This window comes from Salmo trutta, chromosome 2 (genome assembly GCF_901001165.1).
Source record: "Salmo trutta chromosome 2, fSalTru1.1, whole genome shotgun sequence".
NCBI lineage: Eukaryota > Metazoa > Chordata > Actinopteri > Salmoniformes > Salmonidae > Salmo > Salmo trutta.
In genome coordinates this window covers 32,677,056-32,701,103 of record NC_042958.1, presented here as the reverse complement: position 1 = coordinate 32,701,103, position 24,048 = coordinate 32,677,056, and the positions used below count along the sequence as shown (strand labels likewise).

The following is a 24,048-nucleotide window of genomic DNA, read 5'->3' as shown; positions in this document are numbered from 1 at the left end:
AAATTGTGTTTTTGGAACACTTAACGTGATGATATTTCACATGAAGTTTCACATGTGGATTTTTACGTGATCCCATAACCTTTCACATGTGGATTCAAATTTTCACGTTAATATTTTACACGAGATTTCACAGGTGATGCCTCTGCAAACAAAAATGTGTCATTAGGATGAATACACAAACAGTGCTTTTAACATACAATGTAAATAATTGACACTTTCACATATATGATTACATTGTGTATGTTTATACGGTAATTATTATTCAACATATCCTCACCTGGGATATGAACTCGCAACCTCTTAGTTGAAGGCATTCCAATATTCCTGCTACGCCACCATGTCTGTGTCAATGACTGATTTAACCTGTATTCCCACAATTTGGATTTGAGTAAATTCAATCTCAGCTTTGTCAAATTCATAAAAAACACTAGAGAAAAAATATTATATTTACAATAATAATATGCCCCACCAACATAAGACAACTACACAGAAAACCCCTCACATCATCAATAATCAGAGAATATGTAATCAGAGATGTATTATAGGTAATGAAAGTGTAGAGGAACGCTACAGTAAAGACTTTGCAGCGCAGCAGATTGATCAGCGTACCCCAAATCCATTGGTTGTGAGTTGAAATCCCAGGTGGGGTCATATTGAAAAGTCAGTACTAAGTGATCATGTCAAATGGAATCATATTATCATTGATTAGACGTTTTACACTATTTTAGCTGAACATCGTACCACTTACTTTGAAACCCCTATATCGTTTCGTTCCCCTATTTTTTTAAACGTGTGAAATTGCATTTTCACTTGTGAAATAGCTGTTTTCACATGTTTAGCTGAAATTTTCACATGTAAAAAAAAAGAGACGCCATATGTGAAAATGCAAATGAAAACACTGCACCACCTAGAGTTCACGTTATCATCACATTTTCACATGTGAGAAAAATTACATTTTTTCACATCACGTGAATTGAAGATTCTAACTCTCACATTTCGAACTGCCTTTTCACATGTAAAAAACTTTCACTTTAAAATAAAGTTAGCATTTTCGTATGTTGAAATTTTGCATCCCCATGTTGTCACATTTATTTCACATGGTATAATGTTTTCACAAGTGAAGTTTCATGTTATCACGTTACTTTTACATTTGGCCACAAGTTATCACATTAACTTCACCTAAGATCACATTCAATCACATGAGAAACACATGTTATCAAGTGTAATTCATGTTGGTTTTTCTGTAAGGGACATCATTAAAATGAACACTGACTAAATAAGTGTCAGACAGCTATGGGACTGCTCAGTAACTTCCCAGGGATTTCACTGCCCCAATGCATGTGTCATTTTTAACATGCTTTAACACGCCGTTTGGAGGAGAGTGGATATATGAAAGCTAAAACTTGGACTATTAAATGATGAACATCAATTCTCATCCTAACATTTGTCCCCCTCCCACTAAGAAATGTTGTTGTTTCATAAATTGAAAAAAGACACTATACTTGCATAGGAACAAAACATTTGGGGAACAATTCAATGTTTCATTCATTGATTCATGATAAAATCTGACAGTCATGAGATACTGTAGCCTACATGAAAAGCATGTTTTGATTACCAAAAGAAAAACATGGAGTTACTTTTCTTTATGTTAAAGCTCCACAGTTAAATGCAAAATTCTACTGACAAAATACAAAATGTCAATAGTCGATACACCAGTGTAAATTAACATTCAGTCAATATTTACTCTTTTAATTTTTTTTCTTCACCAAACCATCAAAATCCACGAGGATCAGGCGCGGTCTACAGTCATATGGGAAACGCATCACCAAGGCCTCCTTCGGTTTCACATTCATACACAAGTCACTCACACAAACAGTAGCCGGTAGCATAGTTCTCCCAATCAGCTCCATCCATCCCATATGGATAACCAGCCAGTCGGAGAGCAGAGTTCTCCCACTCAAGCGTGCCTCCATGCAGCCAAGTAGTTAGAATTGTTGTCGCATCCAAGTTGTAGAATCCACCGCTTGAAACCGTCCAGAATGGCGGGAGAAGCCCCATTCCCACCACGTCCACAAAGCAAAAGACAGGTCCAATATGTGTAAAAGTCTGGGTAAAATGTATTTAGTTGGTAATGACATTTCAGACATGTGGACAGTTTAGTACTCACTGTTCACCCTTCCAATAAGCTAGCAGTGAGGGAGATGATAGTGCAGAGAAAGCTGCCCACGCTTCTCTTCGTATGCTTGCTCCACAGGGCTAGAGTAGGCCTGGCTAGCATGCATGCAGCCTAGCGCGGTCACGTCACTTAAATCCAGCGATAACTTCAGAAGACAGGTTCCACAGACGTTAAAAACACTCAAAAACACAGCTGCCACCAATGTAATGTGCCATTAGGAGGCTTCAGATAGTGGAACATCAGCCTTGTGAACGCTAAGACTTGGACACCAGACAGCATACGGAGCTCAACAGGACGTGACTTCCTTCCAGGACATGCGACCACGGTCTCAATTAGTTCACGTGACACAAATGAATTTATAGACACAGGTCAGGCATTAGAAATCAATGATGAACATCCATTTCTCATCCTTACAATTCTTACAAGTCACATCTAAAGTAACAGATGACCAGATTCTGGTAATGAGGCTGCAATTTATTTCTGATTTCTTTAGATGATGAAGTGTACATGCCCAATGAGGAAGACAGGCAGGAGTATGTAATGAATGAAAATGGCTACATACATGAGGAGGAATCAGGTGATGGAAGGCAATGGTATTATGGTCAGGTACAGTAAAAGACCACACACACATGCCCCACGCACACACACTTATCAAATACATTAATATACTGTATACTCTACACACACATTTACAATTGTGTCATTATTGTTCCTTTTTTGAGGCTGGAGGCTATATTTCTCTCTTGTAGTTTGTGGCAGGGATTCTTGATGCCTGTTTCCAAATCTTGGATGACTCACACATGCCTCTAGTAAACAGAGGCAATGCTGTCAAAGTCTGCAGGATAGGCTCTGCAATGGTGAGTGATATTTGCAGATAACATAAGCACACTACACAAATTCCAAAACAAGCCCTAGTATAAGCACTAAGAAGAGCCAAGTGCTTTTACATCCACAAGACATACCAAGCATTCAACCTGAACTTCAGTCTACATCCACAGAATGTGTTTTGCAGTAGATACTATATATATACAGTACATATTGAATGAGATATTGTCTCATTTGATTATTTTTCTATAATATTTTCGGAAAAAGTTTGAAAAAAGTGTATATTTGTGTCTACATTCAACTGGTAAAAGTTAACTGTGATATGAATAAAGGAAAACAATTTCCCTGGTACCTGGCCTTAATTAAACACTCAATTTCCCTTTTCATGCTTTTATCAACTTACTTTGAACATTTCATTTCAAACTAACCTATCCTTATTCCTGGTGCACTAATCTCTTTGTGGTTTTTTGTCTATATATTTTTCCATTCTTTGTGGAACCAGATGAACTCCCAGGATGACCGCGGAGTCTTGGTGGGCAACTGGAGCGATGACTACTCCCTTGGCACTGCACCAACCTTCTGGATTGGCAGTGACCAGATCCTGCTCCAGTACGTCAACAAAGGGCCCGTCAGCTACGCCCAGTGCTGGGTCTACGCCGGGACGCTCAACACCTGTGAGTGCCTGATCAAATTCCCTTTTCAATGTCCACCTCACAACATAGGTCATGTGTCTTCCAAATTACCTGTGATTTGCACTGAGGGATTGATGGTCAATAGAAAACAGGCCCATCCAGTTATAAACTGCAGTTTTCAACTATGGTTGCCTTTTTTTAGTGGGTAGATCAGCTTTAATATTGCAGATGGATTGTGGTTTCCATCAATATAGTTGCCTGCATCATTTTGGAATCTCCAATATATATCTTTTAAAATATATTTTCCTTTATTATTTTCCCTTAACCCTACCACCCTCCCTTAATTGGAGTAAACTAATGGACGACAACACTTAGGCTTCTACTTCCAGCTTATACATTTTACAGATACAGTATATTTTAAAATAGTTATCTTTTCATTGTGTAATGAGTATGATGGGAGACAGAGAGCTGGTTTCAAGCGCAGGGTGCAGCAGGTGTTTATTTAGTACAGGACCACAGGAGGAGGCAGGCAGCATGTTTCAGGGACAGGTAGAAGGTCATTCACAGGGAATCCAAAAAGGTAACAGTACAGGCAGGGAAAAAGGCTAATGACGTATCCTGGGAGATCAGGCAAGATATTGTTGATAGGATATCTGATAGGCAAAAAAACGTAATTAATGAGGCTGACCAAAAACGAATATACACGGGAGGGCTAATATGGACAAAACCAGAACTCTGAATAGAATGTGGAAGAAAAAAAAACAATACCTCACAATGATGCGGTGCAAGGAACTGATCTAAATAGTGTGTGTAAATGACATACAGGTGTGTGAACAGGTGATCAGAATTCAGGTGGTTGGGATAAGGAGAGTGAGCTGTGTTCAGGGGATCTATGTGTTTGAGAGTGTGAGTTGGAAGCAGACGTTAAAGTTTGTTTTTAATCCCATCCTTCAGCAACCCTCAACTCCTCCCATCTATCTCTGAAGACCATCCAGTTTCAATTTGCCAAATATTTTTCAACTGTGCTGTTTCACTAAAGTTCTGATCGTTTCTATTCTCATAGTTTCTACAGATTGTAAATTAAAGGTAAACATTTTTGCTAAGAGTATGTTATTGATAGATTGACTATGGCTTTTTAAAAATCACCCAACAGTGCTATTTGCAGAATTAGCAATGATTTAGTTATTCTGTCTCTTTGCATCAAAATATGTAAATCTGGGATGGTTGTATCCCATATATACAGTATAACATTATATTGGTATCAGGTATGAAGGTAAAACCTAGACGCAGATCACGTAGAATAAAGAATAGTTTAATATTCCAACAAGGGCAGGCAAAAGACAGGTCAAGACAGGCAGGGGTCAGTAAGCCAGAGGCTGGGCAACGGTACCGGCATGCAGGGTCAGGGTAAGGCAGAGCTCAGTAATCCAGAAGGGGGCAAAGGTACAGGCAGGCAGAGTGGTCAGGCAGACGGGCTTGGAGTCAGGCAAGGGTCAAAACCAGGAGGGTGAGTAAAGAGAGACTGATAAAAGCTGGCGCTGAAACACAAAACTCTGGTTGACATGAACAAACAAGATGAAATGGCAACAACAGGGATAATGGGGTGACACCTGGAGGGGGGTGGAGACAATCACAAAGACAGGTGAAACCGATCAGGGTGTGACAATTGGTTGCACAAATTTTGTATAATAATTTAAATGTAAAAACTCTAAGTTTAGAATCCAGCATCGTTTTGTGTATCAACTCATAAACCATATGCCATGGAATCGGTACATCAAAAATCTATTTTCAACTATTTTGCAATCTATATGACACAGCTCTAAATGAAATTGATATACTTTTTTATTTATCACCATTTTTCTTGACCAATTCAGGTCTTTAATGGAGGGTCAACAGACAAGTTCCTTACTATCTCCCCCTTCCACTTGCCTCTTCCATTTTTGCGGTAATGCTGCAATTAGTTGGTTGTGATTTTTTGAAGAGCAGACATTTCCATATATTTTTGTTAGCTGCATGTGTGACATACCTCCACCAGTCCTATTTATGATATTATTTACAAAGATTATACAGTTTCTAAAAAAAAAATCAATAAAAAAAAAAAATCTATTAGCATATTTGAGTTTAACCACAATATTTGCTGTAATATTTGTTCTGTCTTTTCTGGTGGATTAAACTGAAATTGCTAACAACTTTCTATGGCTTGTTTTAAAAATAGCAATATTTTGGAGATGATTTCATTTTCAAATAACTGAAAGTGAGAGGTTGCAATCTGAATAAAGGGAAAAAGGCCATTCTTCAACACAAGAGACATTTTTACTAATCTGCCAGAGAATCCGTATGGATTTAAGTATACTGTAACTTTTGTATGACTTGAAGCCTTTAGTTTAATATTGAATAATTTATGTCCTCTGAATTCATATTCATTATATAAATACACCTGTTCAACTTTGTCTGGCTTGCCCTATAATTAAAAAAACAAGTCACTTGGTGAAGGCAAGGCCATAAGCAAATAGGTAAACTGGGATATGACTAAAGAGTTAATCAGGGTGATTTTTCCACAAATAGACAGGTATTTTCCTTTCCATGGTAGCAAGATCTTATCTATTTTTGCTAACTTTCTATTAAGATTTATTGTAGTGATGTCATGTATACTCCCTCTCCGGCCTCCAGGTCATCAGGCTGCTGATTATCCCGCACACCTGTCACCATTGTTTCGCGCACCAGCGCCTCATGACACTCACCTGGACTCCATCACCTCCTTGATTATCTAGCCTATATCTGTCACTCCCCTTGGTCCTTTCATCAGGTGTTACTGATTCTTTTTTTCCATGTCGGTGCGTTGTTTGTGTTTCGTGTTCATTATTTTATTTATTAAAACTCTCACTCCCTGAACTTGCTTCCCAACTCTCAGCTTACTCGTTTCTTTCGGGATATGAATACTGAGTATGTCCACTTTACCGTCAGACCATTTTATTGGTAAACTACACAATAATATAAAAGTAAAACATTTGTGTGATCAAATAAGTAATATAGTACAGTACACTAATCATTATTTGGTTGTAATCAAGAGAGGTTAGGAAAATTATCTAGATCCTAAGGCTGTGGAGGGAGCCAAATTGTGGCTTTAAAAGAAAACATGAATCATCAGCGTACAATGTCATCTTTGTTTTTAAGCCCTGGATTTCTAGCCCCTTGATATTATTGTTGGAACTGATTTTAATAGCTAACATTTCGATGGCCATAACAAATAGATATGCCAATAGTGGACAATCTTGTTTTATTCCATTTGACAGTTTAATACTGAGAAGTAGCCATTTAATATTTTACATGTAGGGTTACTATACATAACTTTAACCCATTGTGTAAGAGATTCTCCAAAATTGAAATATTCCAGGCATTTATATATAAATTCCAGTCATACTTTATCAAAAGCCTTTTCAAAATTAACTATGAATACCAGGCCTGGTTTCACAGATTTTTCATAGTGTTCTATTGTTTCCGGTACTTGTGTTATATTATCTCCAATGTATCATCCATGTAAAAAAGCTGTCTGATTAGGATGAATAATATCCAGCAATACATTTTTTTATTCTGTGCGCTTCGCTTCGCATTTTGCTAGAATTTTTCATCACAAAACTGAAGTGTAAGGGGCCTCCAATTGTTTTAATGGACTGGATCTTTATATATTTACCACTTGGGTTCTGCCTCAGTAATAATGAAATCAGACCTTCTTGTTGAGTATCTGATAATCTACCATTTTTAAAGGAGTGGTTAAAACATGCTAATAACGGTCCTCTGAGTACATCAAAAAAGGTTTGGTATGCCATCCAGCCCTGGGGTTTTCCTTGACTTAAATGCTTTAATTGCACCAAGAAATTCCTCCTCTGTAATTTGGCCTTCACATGAGTCTTTCTGTACAGCTGTTAATTTGACATTATTAATAGAAAAAACATTGGTTAGTGGAGATGGAGGAGACAAGTGAAAACTTATGCTTAAAGTACTTTGCCGCCTCTTTCAAAATATTGTTTGGTGAATCATGGGTGACTTATTTGTAACAAGTTTCAGTAAATTATTTTTGGTAGCATTTCTATGTTGATAAGAAATTATTTGGTGCATTTTCCCCTCATATTCCATCCAGTTTGCTTTATTATTTTTATAATATTACACTTGATCTTTCTGGAATATGTCCCTCCATTTCTTTTTGTTTTTCCTCAAACATATTCTGTGCTTCTATGGTACAGTTTTTATTGGTATATATCTGTCCCTCTATTTCCTTATTTTGACCTAAATTGTTTTTGTTTTATAGATGAATATGGAATTGCATGGTTTCTAAAGGCACATAGCTGAATAAAATAGAAAGGATATTTTCTCCAAGATTTGAGGGAGTGCGCACATGCTGCTATTCTTTGTTGAGCACTTAACAAAGAAACAGATACTTCTAGTTGCTTCATTTAGAGTGATTTATGCAACTTTAGTTGTGATACAAATGTTTGGCTATATGTTTTGATTTTTAATACATTGTAAGGCTGCATGATGCGACTCTAATGATGATTTGAGAAAAGTAGCATGAAAAGCATGAGCTCTGCTTATATTTTGGAGCAGATTGTACACTTCAGCAATCTCTCATTCACAATTTCACAAGCACTTGATAATTCCTCAAATTTCCCGGCTGCATCAGTTGTATGGGTATAATGCCCCCTAAAAAAATCAATGCCTTTTACGGCCAGTGGTCGAAGCACCGCTCACTCACATGGCTCTCCGTCACGTGACCGGTTCTTTCTCACAGGCTACAAGTGTAGACAGACACATCGGGGATGGAACTGCACGCTCCAATTCCGAGGCGCGTATAGAAGATATTGGAAGAACTGTCAACATTTACTTTTCGCCAGCCAACAAGATGAGTAGGCCTAATGAATAGCAAAAGCACTAGCCTATGTCAATCTACAGTACTATCCCCCATAGTACAAAAGTTGACCCATTCTATTCTGTGCGAGAAATAAATATTCCAAACATAGTCTGGGACAGTTGTGGGATAAAAATGATCTTCTCCAAATTTGAAACTCACGCCTGTGTATGTATGCCAGTTAGGCTTTACAACTCTTGTAAAGCTGATTGATGTCCTTCATTTTAAGAAGTCATTTGGCCACTTTAGTTGTGATACAAACCTTATGGAAACATATAGGCCTATGGGCTAGGCTACATGACATGTGCGACTATGATTTGAAAATGTGAAAGAAATCTGGGCATCTTTCACAAGGGATAATATGTAATTCAAAAGCGCTAGGCTAATATTGTCACCCATAACACTATTCTTGATTTAATCTTGTCTTTACATATACTAAATTATATATGTGTGAAATTTGTTTTGATGTAGAATGGATCACTATTATGCATCGCTCTCGAAACAGGTGCAGCGGGAAAAAATGCACTTAAATAGTGAAATGAGGACACTTTTCCCATGGTTCATTTTCATGCCAGCCAGGTAGGCTATACTCCTGTTGTAAATAGAAGCAATGTGCTTAATATTAGGAAAACATAGTAGGCCTAGCGGCTAGGCCCTAGCCTATAGAAAGCTGATGGGATCCTCCTTTGTTTTCTCATGCAATTGTATAGCCTATAGAAATGTTGCGCAACTTGAGCTCATGGGCTCTCATGAAGTGTTTGAGTAGATTTTCGATCACATTTGCATTGATGTCAGAGTGATTAGAGGGACAATAGAGTGCTGAGTACCAGGCAGTTAGAAAGTTCGGTAGGCTACTAATGACCATCAGCAGCATCAGAGCTTGGAGAAGCCTAATTACCGTGACTAAACGGTCACCTGGAATTTGACTGCCAACTTGACTCATGACCACCGGTGTGGCAGTAATATGGTCACTGTAACAGCCCTAGTCCGACCATATTCTGTCCCCTATCAACACTTTTTAAACCTTTGCCAGTGAGAATGCCATAAGAAAGTAGTCAAGACGACTAACTTGATTGAGCCTCAGCTATGTTTATCTCACTAGGTCAGGATATTTATGTTTCCATATATCCACTAGTTCCAATACAGTTCATTCTGAAAGTATTCAGACCCCTTGACTTTTTCCACATTTTGTTACGTTACAGCCTTATTCTAAAATGGATTACATCGTTTTTTCCCCTTATCAATCTACAAACAATACCCCATAATGACAAAGCAAAAACTATTTTTTTGAAATCTTAGCAAATGTATAACATAAAAAAATAAAAAGATTTACATAAGTATTCAGACCCTTTACTCAGTACTTACTCAGATGAGGACGCTGCACAGCTATTTTCAGGTCTCACCAGAGATGTTCGATCGGGTTCAATTCCAGGCTCTGGCTGGGCCACTCAAGGACATACAGAGACTTTTCCCCAAGCCACTCCTGAGTTGTCTTGGCTGTGTGCTTAGAGTCGTTGTCCTGTTGGACAAGTTTCTGAATGGCCCAGCCAGAGCCCAGACTTGAACCCAATCAAACATCTTTCGATAGACCTGAAAATAGCTGTTCAGCGACACTACCCATTCAACATGACAGAGCTTGAGAGGATCTGCAGAGAAGAATGGTAGAAACTGCCCAAATACAGGTGTGCTATACTTGTAGCGTCATACCCAAGAAGACTCAAGGCTGTAATCGCTGCCAAAGATGTTTCAAACAAATTACTGAGTAAAGGGTCTGAATACACATGTAAATGTGATATTTCAGTTTTTTATTTTTAATACATTTGCAAAAATTGCATTTTTTTTGTCATAATGGGGTATTTGTGTAGTTTGATGAGAGAAAAATAACTATTTAATCAATTTCAGAATAAGGCCGTAACGTAACAAAATGTGGAAAAAGTGAATGGGTCTGAATACTTTCCGAATGCACTGTAGCTGTACCATTATATTTGCGCTGTGACTGAGTAAACCTCCAGTTGTTCTCCACTATTCCACCCGCTAAAACCTCCCCCCATCCCAGGTTGGATTGTGGTCCCAGTGACTGGCAGACCACCCCAGTCCACTTGTATCCTAGGTACTTTGAGAGATTGAGACCCATCCTTTAAACAGAGCACACAGTGCTACCCACAGAACAGAAGCAGATTAACTGCCAAATACATTTCCAACGCCATCACCTCGATTGTATTCTATACAGTTATTTAAAAAATATATGTATATTTATAAAAATCTTTCATATCTTAATTTACAAAATTAACGACTGATATGCGTAGTAATGTTGCTGGTTCATACTGGGCTCCCGAGTGGCGCAGCGGTCTAAGGCACTGCATCTCAGTGCAAGAGGTGTCACTACAGTCCCAGGTTTGAATCACATCTGGCCGTGACTAGGAGTCCCACAGAGTAGCGCACAATTTGCCAAGCGTCGCCGGGGTAGGCCATCATTGTAAATAAGAATTTGTTCTTAACTGACTTGCCTAGTTAAATAAATATGAAGGATTGTTACCTAAAACCAGGCTTGGCAGTACAAAATATACATTTTTGCCAAGCAATTATTGTGATTCATCCTGTATTGTCCCTAACATCATTACCCCATGGCAACAGATGTGGGATACACACACACTTCCCACAAACAACCACTTCTTTGCTCACTTTGAGGACAATACAGTGCCACTGACACGGCCCGCTACCAAAACCTGCGGGCTCTTCTTCACCGCAGCCAACGTGAGTAAAACATTTAAACGTGTTAACCCTCGCAAGGCTGCCGGCCCAGGCGGCATCCCTAGCCGCGTCCTCAGAGCATGCACAGACCAGCTGGCTGGTGTGTTTACGGACATATTCAATCAATCCCTATCCCAGTCTGCTGTTCCCACATGCTTCAAGAGGGCCACCATTGTTCCTGTTCCCAAGAAAGCTAAAGTAACTGAGCTAAATGACTATCACCTCGTAGCACTCACTTCCGTCATCATGAAGTGCTTTGAGAGACTAGTCAAGGATCATATCACCTCCATCCTACCTGACACCCTAGACCCTCTCCAATTTGCTTACCGCCCCAACAGGTTCACAGACGACGCAATCGCAATCACACTGCATGCTGCCCTAACCCATCTGGACAAGAGGAATATCTATGTAAAAATGCTGTTCATCGATTACAGCTCAGCATTTAACACCATAGTACCCTCCAAACTCGTCATTAACCTCGAGACCCTGGGTCTCGACCCCGCCCTGTGCAACTGGGTCCTGGACTTTATGACGGGCCAACCCACAGGTGGTGAGGGTAGGAAACAACATCTCCACCTCACTGATCCTCAACACTGGGGCCCCACAAGGGTGCATTCTCAACCCTCTCCTGTACTCCCTGTTCACCCATGACTGTGGCCATGCACGCCTCCAACTCAATCATCATGTTTGCAGACGACACTACAGTGGTATGCTTGATTACCAACAACGACGAGACGGCCTACAGGGTGGAGGTGAGGGCCCTCGGAGTGTGGTGTCAGGAAAATAACCTCACACTCAACGTCAACAAAACAAAGGAGATGATCGTGGACTTCTGGAAACAGCACAGGGAGCACCCCCCTATCCACATCGATGGGACAGTAGTGGAGAAGGTGTACATTTTTAAGTTCCTCAGCGTACACATCATGGACAAACTGAAATGGTCCACCCACACAGACAGCGTCGTGAAGAAGGCACAACAGCGCCTCTTCATTCTTTACAGATGCACAATCGAGAGCATTCTGTCGGACTGTAACACTGCCTGGTACGGCAACTGCTCCACCCACAACCACAAGGCTCTCCAGAGGGTGAGGCTCTGGTGAGGTCTGCACAACGCATCACTGGGGGCAAACTACCTGCCCTCCAGGACACCTGCACCACCCGATGTCACAGGAAGGCCAAAAAGATCATCAAGGACAACAACCACCCGAGCCACTGCTTGTTCACGCCGCTATCATCCAGAAGGCGAGGTCAGTACAGGTGCATCAAAGCTGGGACCGAGAGACTGAAAAACAGCTTCTATCTCAAGGCCATCAGACAGGTAAACAGCCATAACTAACATTGAGTGGCTGCTGCCAACATACTGACTCAAATCTCTAGCCATTTTAATAATTAAAAATTGGATGTAATAAACGTATCACTAGTCACTTTGAACAATGCCACTTTATATAATGTTTACATACCCTACATTACTCATCTCATATGTATATACTGTACATCTTGCCTACATCGCTCATCCATATATTTTTATGTACATATTCTTATTCATTCATTTACACTTGCGTGTATAAACTAGCTGTTGTGAAATTATTAGATTACTTGTTAGATATTACTGCACGGTCGGAACTAGAAGCACAAGCATTTCGCTACACTCGCATTAACATCAGCTTGCCATGTGTATGTGACCAATATGTCACGTCCTGACCAGTAAAGGGGTCATTTTGTTATTGTAGTTTGGTCAGAACGTGGCAGGGGTGTGTTTGTTTTGTGTGTTTTGATGTATGTTCTATATTTTCTACATTTTTTGTTCCCTATCTATGTTTTGTATTTCTGTGTTTTGGCCTGGTATGGCTCTCAATCAGGGACAGCTGTACATTGTTGTCGCTGATTGGGAGCCATACTTAGGTAGCCCTTTTTCCACCTGTCTGGTGTGGGAAGTTGATTTTGCATTGCTGTGTGTGTAGCCTGCAAAACTGTCTAGCTGTCGTTCGGTTTCTTGTTTTTGTTTAGTGTTCAATAAAAGTTAAAGATGAGCACTCAACCCGCTGCGCCTTGGTCCATTCACTACGGCGGCCGTGACACAATAAAATTTGATTTGATTTGAAGCTCAGATGTTCAACAGTTATTCCATCCCGAGCCCAACTCAAGAGAAGACTTGATGTTCAAATGCATATACAGTTGTAGCTGTTTAATAAGGCATGCAAAATTGAGCAAGAATGGGGAGATTTGATTAACCAACGTCAAGTCCTAGCTGATGGAGCTTAGATACACCCCCCTACCCTGAAACACTCGGTGGTCCCCCGTTGTGACCATTTTCCCAAGCATCTCTGTGCAGTCAGACCTTTTGATTATTTTGTGCCACCAGGGCCACAATATTTTGCCACCTCTCTGATTGTCCGAATGTGACGCCCTCCCCATGGGTTACTGCAGTTATTGTTGCAACCACTGCCACTACCAGGTGGGGGCACCCCACTGAAATTCCCACCGGCTAGCTACAAGGTTATCAAGGTTCTCATTAGCAGCTTTGAGAAATTCTTTGTATATTATGCGCACCCATCCAGGGTTTTTGGCTTTGTTGGACCAACCCTGCAAGGCAGGCTCAGACTCTTGAGGGGGCAGTGCTGCTGATGTTCAGTGTTATTTTTCTGCGGGACAATTCAAAAATGTTAAGCAAAAGACACCAGAATGACTTTCCAGGAGGTGTTGAGTGTTCCTGAGTGGTCTAGTCTCAGTCCAGATTTACATCTGATTTAAAAAAATTAATCAGAGGCAAGGTTTAAATATTTCTGTCCATCAATGATCCCCTACCAAATTTACTGAGCCAGAGTCATTTTGACAAAAACAATGGATATATGTTGCTCTAAGAGTTGTGCAAAGTTGGTAGAATCTTAATGAAAATGATTCAGAGCTGTAAAGTCTGCCAAAGGTGCTTCCATCAAGTATTAACTCAGCGGGGGAGATTTATCCAGTTATGATATTTCAGTTTTTGTATTTTTTCTTAATTTGGAAAATGTTATAACTTCTTTCAGTTTGAAAATGTGTTGTTGTGATTGTGCAGATCTGTAGGAAAAAAATCAAATTGAATCCTTTTTAGATGTATTTTTAAAGCAGCAAAATATGAATAAATTTCAAGGGGTGTAGACTTTCTATAGGCATTGTACTTACTAGCTAGCTTACTTTCTTACTTACTTTCCAGTGGAGTGCATATCACTGGTAGCTGTACAAAATTATATGATCTGTGATAGGGTAATTAGTTGCATAATTCCTTGAACAGAGGCATATAAAGGCATATAAATCCACTTTGTATAGGCACATCATTTCAACAGTAAAATAATTGTTGATTTGCAACTGCTTACATAATGCAGAGAGAGACAAAACCTATGCTAGCTTAAATGTAATATATGTTTCAGATCTTGCATCAGACGTGACTATCACACCACAGCTGTGCACTCCCATTCTCAACTCTGTAATTCATCTCATCTACTGTAGCTGACTGTGTGAATGGATTCAGATATATATTAAAGAAGATTGGAATTCCTTGATACAAACTAACTAATTACAATAGTGCTATGTTTGCATCCTACAGAGTCAATTTGATTTCTCAGAGTCAGTCCCTTAGTTATTTTGAGATGGTTAGCGTGTGTGCTATCTAGATTAGAACAAGCTAACAAGAGTCCTACCATTCCCATTGTTTTGTACCCATAGATCAGTGGAGGCTCCTCAGAGGAGGAAGGGGAGGACCATCCTCCTCAGTGAATTTCATTTTTTATTTTTTAGGTTAAAAACGTTATAATTTTTAGGTAAAGCTACACTAAATATATTAAAATCACCAAATAATTGATTAAAACACTGTTTTGCAATGAAGGTCGACAGTAGCCTCAGCAGCACTCTGTAGGGTAGCACCAGGGCACATCTAGCTTCTGTCCTCCTCTGGGTACATTGACATCAATGCAAAATCTAGGAGGCTCATGGTTTTCACCTCCTTCCATAGACTTGCACAGTAATAATGATAACATCTGGAGGACGTCCTCCAACCTATCAGAGGTCTTGCATCATGAACAGGCATGTTGTCCACCCAATCAAAAGATCACAGAATGAATCTAGTACTAAAAGCATAAGCTACAGCTAGCTAGCACTGCAGTGCTAATGTGGCGGGTAGTTGACTCAGAGAGAGAAAAACAGTAGTTGAATAGTTTTGAACAAATTCATTTCTTCCAATATTAAGAAGAAGCAAGAATGAGAGAGAGAGAGATATATAGCTATATTTGGTTGTATTGTTTCTTTACTTTCACCTTCCCTTGGCTAGCAAATGCAGCTAGCTAGTTTAGCCTACTCATACACCCGGATCAAACAGAGAGGGATGCTATGTTAGCTAGTTGGCTATGGCTATCCAACACTGGAACTCTTTTGGTTTTATTAATTTATTGCCACCGGAGCCCTCTGGTGTAACTGCTAAACTGCTTTCTGACTGATTGTAGCGGGTTTACTAATGTGTTAGTTCTATTAGTTCTAGTTGACTATGACATGACAACTACAGTATGTAGGCTGTGTATAGTGGTTAGCGGTCGTGATTTAGTTTGGCTTGGAAAGGTTTTTTAACCGGTTATAAACAGCTGGCTGATGTATTGTGCACCGGAGTCCACAAGGGAAGGGAAAAGGTGAGAGGAGGAGACCGTGTAGATAGTTACGAGAATGTATTATATATACAACGAGCAAAGTGATCATGCTGTTTTTATGTGGCTGCTATGAGAGTGAACTGTTTGCGTGTGATAAGAGGTGTATTCATTCCGCTGATTCTGTTGAGAAACATTTCTGAAACGGAACACAACGGGGCTAAACATATTACACCCTATATCAGCTAGATGCTGAGTGTGCAAGGCGGTATTGAATGTGTCACTGTCTGTCACCTTGATTACTCAAAATTCTCCCGACCTGTGCACCTATGTTGCAAACTTTCATTCATAGGCTAGGTTGTAGGAACCTCATGATGGGTACAGGGAACATTTTTGTATCATGTAGTAGCCTAAACCTACCGCTGTTACATTGAGCTTGGAATATGAATGACAGTCATCCAGTATGCTGTAATAGAAATAAGGCCATGCTCATCAAAAAAAAAATATTATCCTACATCATCTTAAATGGCACCGACAGCCACTGCCATAGATGCTAATGCTAAGCCATAGCTCAATACACAAATCCCGGTTTTCTGACTAGTCTGGAGCATAGGCCACTTTCTAGGTATGGATGAGATGTAGAAAATATGTAATTAAGTTGACTAGTCCCATTGACAGATAAAAATAGGTAGCAGTTTCCTCAGACAAGGCCCGATGCTGTGCAAATAAAACACATTTCTGAAAGTTATATTCATAAATCTACTCTAATCAATTGATTGAATACATTTAATGTATTAGTTAAACATTTATTAATGTTAACAATTGCAAGTTAATTAATATATGCTTATTTTGAAGTATTGCCTAGCCTCTTTAATGGTGTCCCCTCCCCTGCCCCAGTCCTGCGGTGTCTGGGCATCCCTGCCAGGGTGATCACCAACTTCAACTCCGCCCACGACAACTCAGGGAACATAATCACAGATCTCATCTTCAACTCAGTGGGAAATCAGCTTGAACTGAACGAGCGCCTTACCAGAGACTCAATCTGGTAGTTATATTTCTGCTTATCCATTTGTATTGAATGAAAATGAAATCCCATAACGTAGGTTTCTATAATTCTATCTTTCAATGTACGTACTGTAAAAACAGTTTAGTCACAACATGGTGGGGGGTGAAATGGAGTAATGTCCCTGTTATCTTTATATGATTGTGTCGTGCTCCAGGAAGAAAATTGTTGTGCAGGATCCCAGACAGTGTTCCTGAGTGGTGAAGGATGCCAGATAGTGTTCATGAGTGGTGCAGGATGCCAGATAGTGTACCTGAATGATGCAGGATGCCAGACAGTGTACCTGAGTGGTGCAGGATGCCAGACAGTGTACCTTAGTGGTGCTGGATGCCAGATAATGTACCTGAGTGGTGCAGGATGCCAGACAGTGTACTTGAGTGGTGCAGGATGCCAGACAGTGTACCTGAGTGGTGAAGGATGACAGATTGTGTACCTGAGCAGTGCAGGATGCCAGATAGTGTTCCTGATGGGTGCAGGATGCCAGATAGTGTTCCTGACGGGTGCAGGATGCCAGATAATGTTATTGAGAGGTGTGCATTGTCTCCACAGGACCTATCACTGCTGGAACGAGGCTTACTTGTCCAGACTTGACCTCCTTGCAGACCAGGACTTAGGTGGCTGGCAGGTTGTGGATTCCACCCCCCAGGAAAACAGTGATGGTAAGAGAGAAATTAGGATGATGGGAGAGAGAGACCTAATTTTCACTTCCGTATACACATTTTGTATGCTTAGCCTCTCTGGGCTAGGTGGTACGTTTGCGTCCCACCCTAGTCAACAGCCAGTGGAAACCCGTGGCGCGATATTCAAATACCTTAGAAATGCTATTACTTCAATTTCTCAAACATATGACTATTTTACACCATTTTAAAGACAAGACTCTCGTTAATCTAACCACACTGTTCGATTTCAAAAAGGCTTTACAACGAAAGCAAAACATTAGATTATGTCAGCAGAGTACCCAGCCAGAAATAATCAGACACCCATTTTTCAAGCTAGCATATAATGTCACAAAAACCAAAACCACAGCTAAATGCAGCACTAACCTTTGATGATCTTCATCAGATCTTCATCACTCCTAGGACATTATGTTATACAATACATGCATGTTTTGTTCAATCAAGTTCATATTTATATCAAAAACCAGCTTTTTAAATTACGATTTCGTTCCACCGACCCTAGAAAGGTTAAAATAAATTTTTATGCTATTTTTCTCGTAAAATAGCGATAATATTCCGACCGGGAGAAGTTGTTTTCATTCAAAGACTCAAAGAAGAAAATGGACTCTTCACGTGCACGCGCGCACCCGTCTCATTGTTCTCAGATCAACCACTTACCAAATGCGCTACTGTTTTTCAGCCAGTAACTGCAGAGTCATCATTCAACGTTCTGGCGCCTTCTGTGAGCCTATGGGAGCCTTAGAAAGTGTCACGTTACAGCAGAGATCCTTTGTTTTGGATAGAGATGACAAAGAAGGCCAAGAAATGGTCAGAGAGGGCGCTTCCTGTTTGGAATCTTCTCAGATTTTGGCCTGCCATATGAGTTCTGTTATACTCACACACCATTCAAACAGTTTTAAAAACTTTAGGGTGTTTTCTATCCAAATCAAATAATATGCATATTCTAGTTTCAATATGCATATTCTATGCATATTCTAGTTTCTGGGCAGGAGTAGTAACCAGATTAAATCGGGTACTTTTTTTATCCGGCCGTGCAAATTCTGCCCCCTATCCCCAACAGGTTAAAATGGGCTTCAAAATTGCATAATCAAATTCATGAAAACGCAGCCATTTAAGATACAGTGTGTTCCATGATAATTTGCACCCTTGATAACTGCTAGGCTAAATAAATACAAATACTGAGCTATATTGTATGCAAAAACATTACATTGTTTTATACTAATACAATTGCTCAGCAAAAGAGATTTTATTTAACAAGTAATACAAAATAATCTAAAAAAGATAAGGGTCAAAATATTGGCATCCCTGTTTTCAATAGTCCAGCACCCTCCCATTGCGAGGATATCGCCACTGAGCCTTTTTCTTCAATGTTTTATGAGATTGGAGAACAAACACGTTGGGAGTGATCTTAGACCACCATTCCTCCATAAATAATCTCTCCAGATCCTTGATATCTTTCGTCTGCGCTTATGGACTGCCCTCTTCAATTCAAAGGCCCCAGGTACTCAATTAACCATTTGTTTGTGGATTTTGATTAGTGCTTGGGGTTATTGTCTTGCTGGAAGATCCACTTGCGGCCAAGTGTTAGCCTCATGGCAGAAGCAACCAGGTTTTTGGATAAAATATCCTGGTACTTGGTAAAGTCCATGATGCCATTAACCTTAAAGGCCCCAGGACCAGTGGAAGCAAAATAGTCCCAAAACATCAAAAGTCCACCACTTTTTTTTACCATAGGTATGAGGTACTTTTATGCATATGCTTCTGTTTTTCAATACCAAGCCCACCACTGGTGTGCGTGGCCAAAGAGCTTCATTTTCATGTCCTTTGACCATAGCACTGGTTCCAATCCATGTGCCAATGCCATTTATTAAACTCTAGGTGGTGCTACTGTATGGTCAAACGACTTGAAAATAGAGCTTGTTTTTTCTCTTTCTCTAAGCAATTGTATTAGTATAATAGAATATATATATATTGTTTATTATACAATATACAGTAGCTCAGTATTTGCACTAGAATAATTTATTCTATACAGTCTTTTTTGCTCATCTTTATCAAGGGTGCCAATAATTATTGACCCCACTGTATATTTTTCCACATTTGCATTTTTTCATCTGAAATGAATATTCTTGGGTCCTTTCTATGCTTATGGCTGTTCTCATACTTTTAAAACATTTACTTTAGATGTGCTTTAGAATGTGTTTTGTTGCACAACAAGATATCCAACACACTTGTTGCATACCAAAACACGCTATGTCCAGAGCCATGTGTTTAGAGTTGGGACATTGAGGTTTCTGCATTATGATGCCTTCACATGAAACTACAATATTCTATGGCAGCCATGTTAGCTCCCGAATGAGTATTATGTAATAGGTGTAGAGCTGGTTGATGCTTCCAGTGATGGTGAGAGGGATGACAGTGTCAAACAGCTTGTGCTCCTTCTCTCTGCAAATCAGCTGCTACACAGGGACCATCAGCCGAGATGTATTGCGTCTCCCTGACTTCTGCTGCTGGCGTCTGTGCTCTCTTTCAGAGGAAAGCTGGTCTGTAGACCTTACAGGGCACACAGTCATCCAAAAGGAAACCTTTGTCCACCATTATGGCCATCGCTGGGTTCAGCAGAGAAACGATTTCAGACTGCTTCAGGATCTCCTTCTCACTGACAGAGCCTCCATATAGGGCTGAAACAAAGATGTGTTAATAAGAAAGTTGCCCCATGTTGTCATGATGCAGCTCACAGTCCGCTGGCGGATGTTGAATCTGTGGGCCATATCCCTCTGCTTCAGACTCAGTGAAAGATGAGTCATGAAAAGGAAAAACTTGTCTGTGGGCTGCAGGGATTGTGACAGATGGAAAAAAAGGATTAAGATGCATTACTATGCAAAATTATAACAAAAATTATCAGCCCTACAGATTGCAGATAAATATGGAAATTCCAAATCAGAATTACAGCATTGCCTCTGTTTGCTAGAGACATTTGTGAGTCATCAGTGCCCAAAAAAGGAGTCTCTGTCAAAGGTTGTGGGTCAACCAGCAGGACAACAACCCAAAACACACATCAGAAAGCATCCAGGAATGGTTCAATAAGAGAAGCTGGACTATTTGGGAGTGGCCAGTGTTGAGTCCAGATCTGAATCCCATCAAAAAGCTATGGCGAGAACTGAAAACAGCAGTTGGTGGAATGCATCCCTAAAACATTGCGGAATTGGAGCAGTTTCCAGCAGATTGAGGAATACAGTAAAAGATGCAGCAATCTCATTGATGGCTACAAGAAGCATTTGTTGGCAGTTATCTTGGCCAAAGCCTCTGCAACCAGATATTAGCTCTTAGGTGCTAATCATTTTGTCCATGTCATTTCACCAAATATTTTTTTTATTTAAACTTAAATTGGGAATTATTTATAAAAAGTATAAGGGTGCCAATATATGTGGCCGCAATTGTACAGGCAATTCTTAAAATTAATAAAATGGCTCTGAAAAGCATTGATTGCATCTTGAAAATGTAGCACGATAATTAATACAATCCGTTTCCAATTGCATTGCTGTATTCTCCAAAAAATGCTAGCCAATATAATCTAGACAATGCTAAATAACCAGCTAACAAAATAGCAAAACAGTTTGGATGAAATAACAGCACCCAAGGGAAGTCGAACATAAGCAACCATTTTTGAAACGTGAACTATCCTTTTAAAAGTCAAACAGACAGGGTCATGGGTTGTTGATATTGTTTTTGCAGGATATTTCCGCTGTGGACCATGCTCTGTCAAAGCCATCAAGGAAGGAATGCTCGGCTATCAATTTGATGGCCCGTTTGTGTTTGCTGAGGTAAAACAATACGTTTTCTTTATGCTTGACCAGTAACATTTTGTTGAATGTTCAGCCATAATGCCTTCATCTTCACTCCATGCCATTATGAAGCATAACACAGTTATGCTTTATAACTTGCAATACATTTTATCTAATTAAAATCAATCATAATATTCACATTTATCTCTTTCTTTTAACCTCAGGTGAATAGTGACGTTTACAAATACAAGCTAAATTCAAAAACTGGGAAAACTGAGTTACTAAACGTAGACACAACTTATGTCGGCAAGAAACTCGTGACGAAGTCCATTGGTGGAAACAATTATGAGCCAATGGACATTACAGAGACGTACAAATACCCAGAAGGTATGTGGCACCTGGACAATGGAGTAGGCTGGCAAGGGTGCAACTGCTCGTTTAAAGTTTGTTATTGGCAGTTTGCAAAGTGTCTCATGAAACTAATGCAACAAGAATGAAGTATAGAAATGACTTTGCTATTACTGCTTTTCAAATTACTTCAAATATAAACGCAACATGCAACAATTTCAACGATTTTATTGAGTTACAGTTCATATAAGGAAATCAGTCAACTTAAATAAATGTATTTAGCCCTAATCTATTGATTTCAAATGACTGGGCAGGAGTGCAGCCATGGGTGGGCCTGGGAGGGCATAGGCCCACCCATTCGAGCACCTGGGCCCACCCACTGGGGAGCCAGGCCCAGCCAATCAGAATGAGTTTTTCCCCACAAAAGAGCTTTATTACTGACAGAAATAATCCTCAGTTTCATCTGCTGTCAGGGTGGCTGGCCTCAGAAGAAGCCAGATGTGGAGGTCCTGGGCTGTACAATATATACAGTATATTCCTATAGGTGAAATTAAATTGCCAATGAGTTTCATATCAGTCCCATGTTTGTTTTTTTAAGGAGTGGGGCAGTCCCACTCCTTTCTACAGCGATATATGTGTTCCGAAGAGAGTGGTTTAGATCACTAGACCACCCTAGGCCACCAGTACCATGTTAACTCTATTCCCCTCCAACTCCCCACACACACACACAGGCAGTAGTAAAGATGAAGAGACCATGAAGAGTGCTGAGAGAACCTACAAGACGCATGTGCAATATGACGACGAGCAGGGTGTGGAGATGATGCTGGAGATCCCGCAGGAGCGTGTGAAGATTGGCCAGAACTTCCAGATGGCTGTGGTCTTCAGGAACCTGAGTGAAGACACACGCACCATCCATGGCCTCCTGGTCGGCTCCACGATCTACTACACCAACATCCAAAGGGCTCAGTTCCAGCAGGAGACCTTTGACGTCACTCTGAACCCCATGGAGAGTGAGTAGAAACCAGGGTGACCCTTTACATACGTACTGTACTGTAGGTCTTTTTGGGCTTGTCTCCATGTATCACAACTTTGTATGATAGTCCTGCAAAGCTTTCAGACCCTTCCTATGAAATAAAATCCTCAACTGCTTTGCAGTCCTTTTTACAGCTTCATGGTATCGTCCTGTTTCAGCAGGTATGTGTGAATGTATTGTATTGTAAGAGATTGTGAGGTAACGATGGGATACTCTCTAGCACTTACCTCAAAAGACTTTACAGGTAACAACCTGGTACCAAATGGTAAGTAACAGTGAATCCCAAATAATCCAAATATTAATTATCAGGTAATAATTATAAAGGTTAGGTTCTGCCAAAGATACGCTCCTGTTGTTGATTGAATTTGTTTCGTTGTCAAAACTCTGTCTCCCTACAACCAACAGCGTCGAGGATACAGGTGGTCGTGCTAGCCCAGAACTACATGCCCCAGCTGGGTTCCCAATCCAACCTCCGCTTCGTGGTGACGGCCAAGAGCTTGGAGAACAACCAGGACATGACGGCAATACAGATAGTGAACCTGAAAGGCCCCGAGCTGGCCTTTGCGGTGGGTCTGGAAGTTTCATTAGTCCTCTTTAATAGGATGTATTTCCTTAGTCCTTTAAAGGGATAGTTCACCCAAATAAAAAAATGGCATCTTGGTTTCCTTACCCTGTCAGCAGTAATTTGGTGACAGTGACCAGGTACACAAAACCAAATCATGGATTGCCCTCTTACATTGTCCATAGACTGCTGACATGGTTAGGAAAACTGTCATTTTGTAATTTGAGGGAACTATCCTTTAAACTTTAAAGCCTTGAGCGCAGCTTTGTTTTATTTATGCTCATTACAGAGAAAAATTGCTCACAAAGATATGTGGTTCCAAACATGCACAACAGTTTTGCAGCGAGGGCTGTCAAGTTGGGGTAACCTTGCAAGAGATTCTGATAAAATGTGTCCAAGCCAGCTGCGGCAAATTTGCCCTTCATATCCGAGTCACACTGCAAGTCTATTATTTCAAGTTGGATGCTGACGGGCAGATCAGAGGGATTCACGGTGAATGGCGAGCAAAAAACATTGAAGTCTTTCTCCAGTTCACCAAAAATCTGAAAGCGTTGCTCAAACTCCCGTAACAGTCCCGTTATTTTATCTTTGAACCGCTTCATGTCTGCCACATGTTGGGTCGCGCACACATTTTTCAGACAGGGGAAGTGAGCTGCATCACCACCGGCGAGTTGCGTCTCCCACAA

At 40.2% G+C, this 24,048-nt stretch overlaps 1 protein-coding gene across 2 annotated transcripts in view; it reads left to right on the top strand.

Moving 5' to 3' along the window:
* The window catches only part of LOC115154145 (coagulation factor XIII A chain), a 36,760-nt gene that overhangs the window by 9,546 nt on the left and 3,166 nt on the right, over positions 1 to 24,048 (top strand). For both annotated transcript variants that reach the window (XM_029700083.1, XM_029700073.1), the window contains 9 exons: positions 2,670 to 2,782; positions 2,926 to 3,033; positions 3,504 to 3,675; positions 16,795 to 16,942; positions 17,510 to 17,619; positions 21,370 to 21,458; positions 21,644 to 21,806; positions 22,499 to 22,777; positions 23,206 to 23,366. In XM_029700083.1, the coding sequence (XP_029555943.1) occupies positions 2,670 to 2,782; positions 2,926 to 3,033; positions 3,504 to 3,675; positions 16,795 to 16,942; positions 17,510 to 17,619; positions 21,370 to 21,458; positions 21,644 to 21,806; positions 22,499 to 22,777; positions 23,206 to 23,366 (1,343 nt within the window). The remainder of the gene's footprint in view (positions 1 to 2,669; positions 2,783 to 2,925; positions 3,034 to 3,503; positions 3,676 to 16,794; positions 16,943 to 17,509; positions 17,620 to 21,369; positions 21,459 to 21,643; positions 21,807 to 22,498; positions 22,778 to 23,205; positions 23,367 to 24,048) is intronic.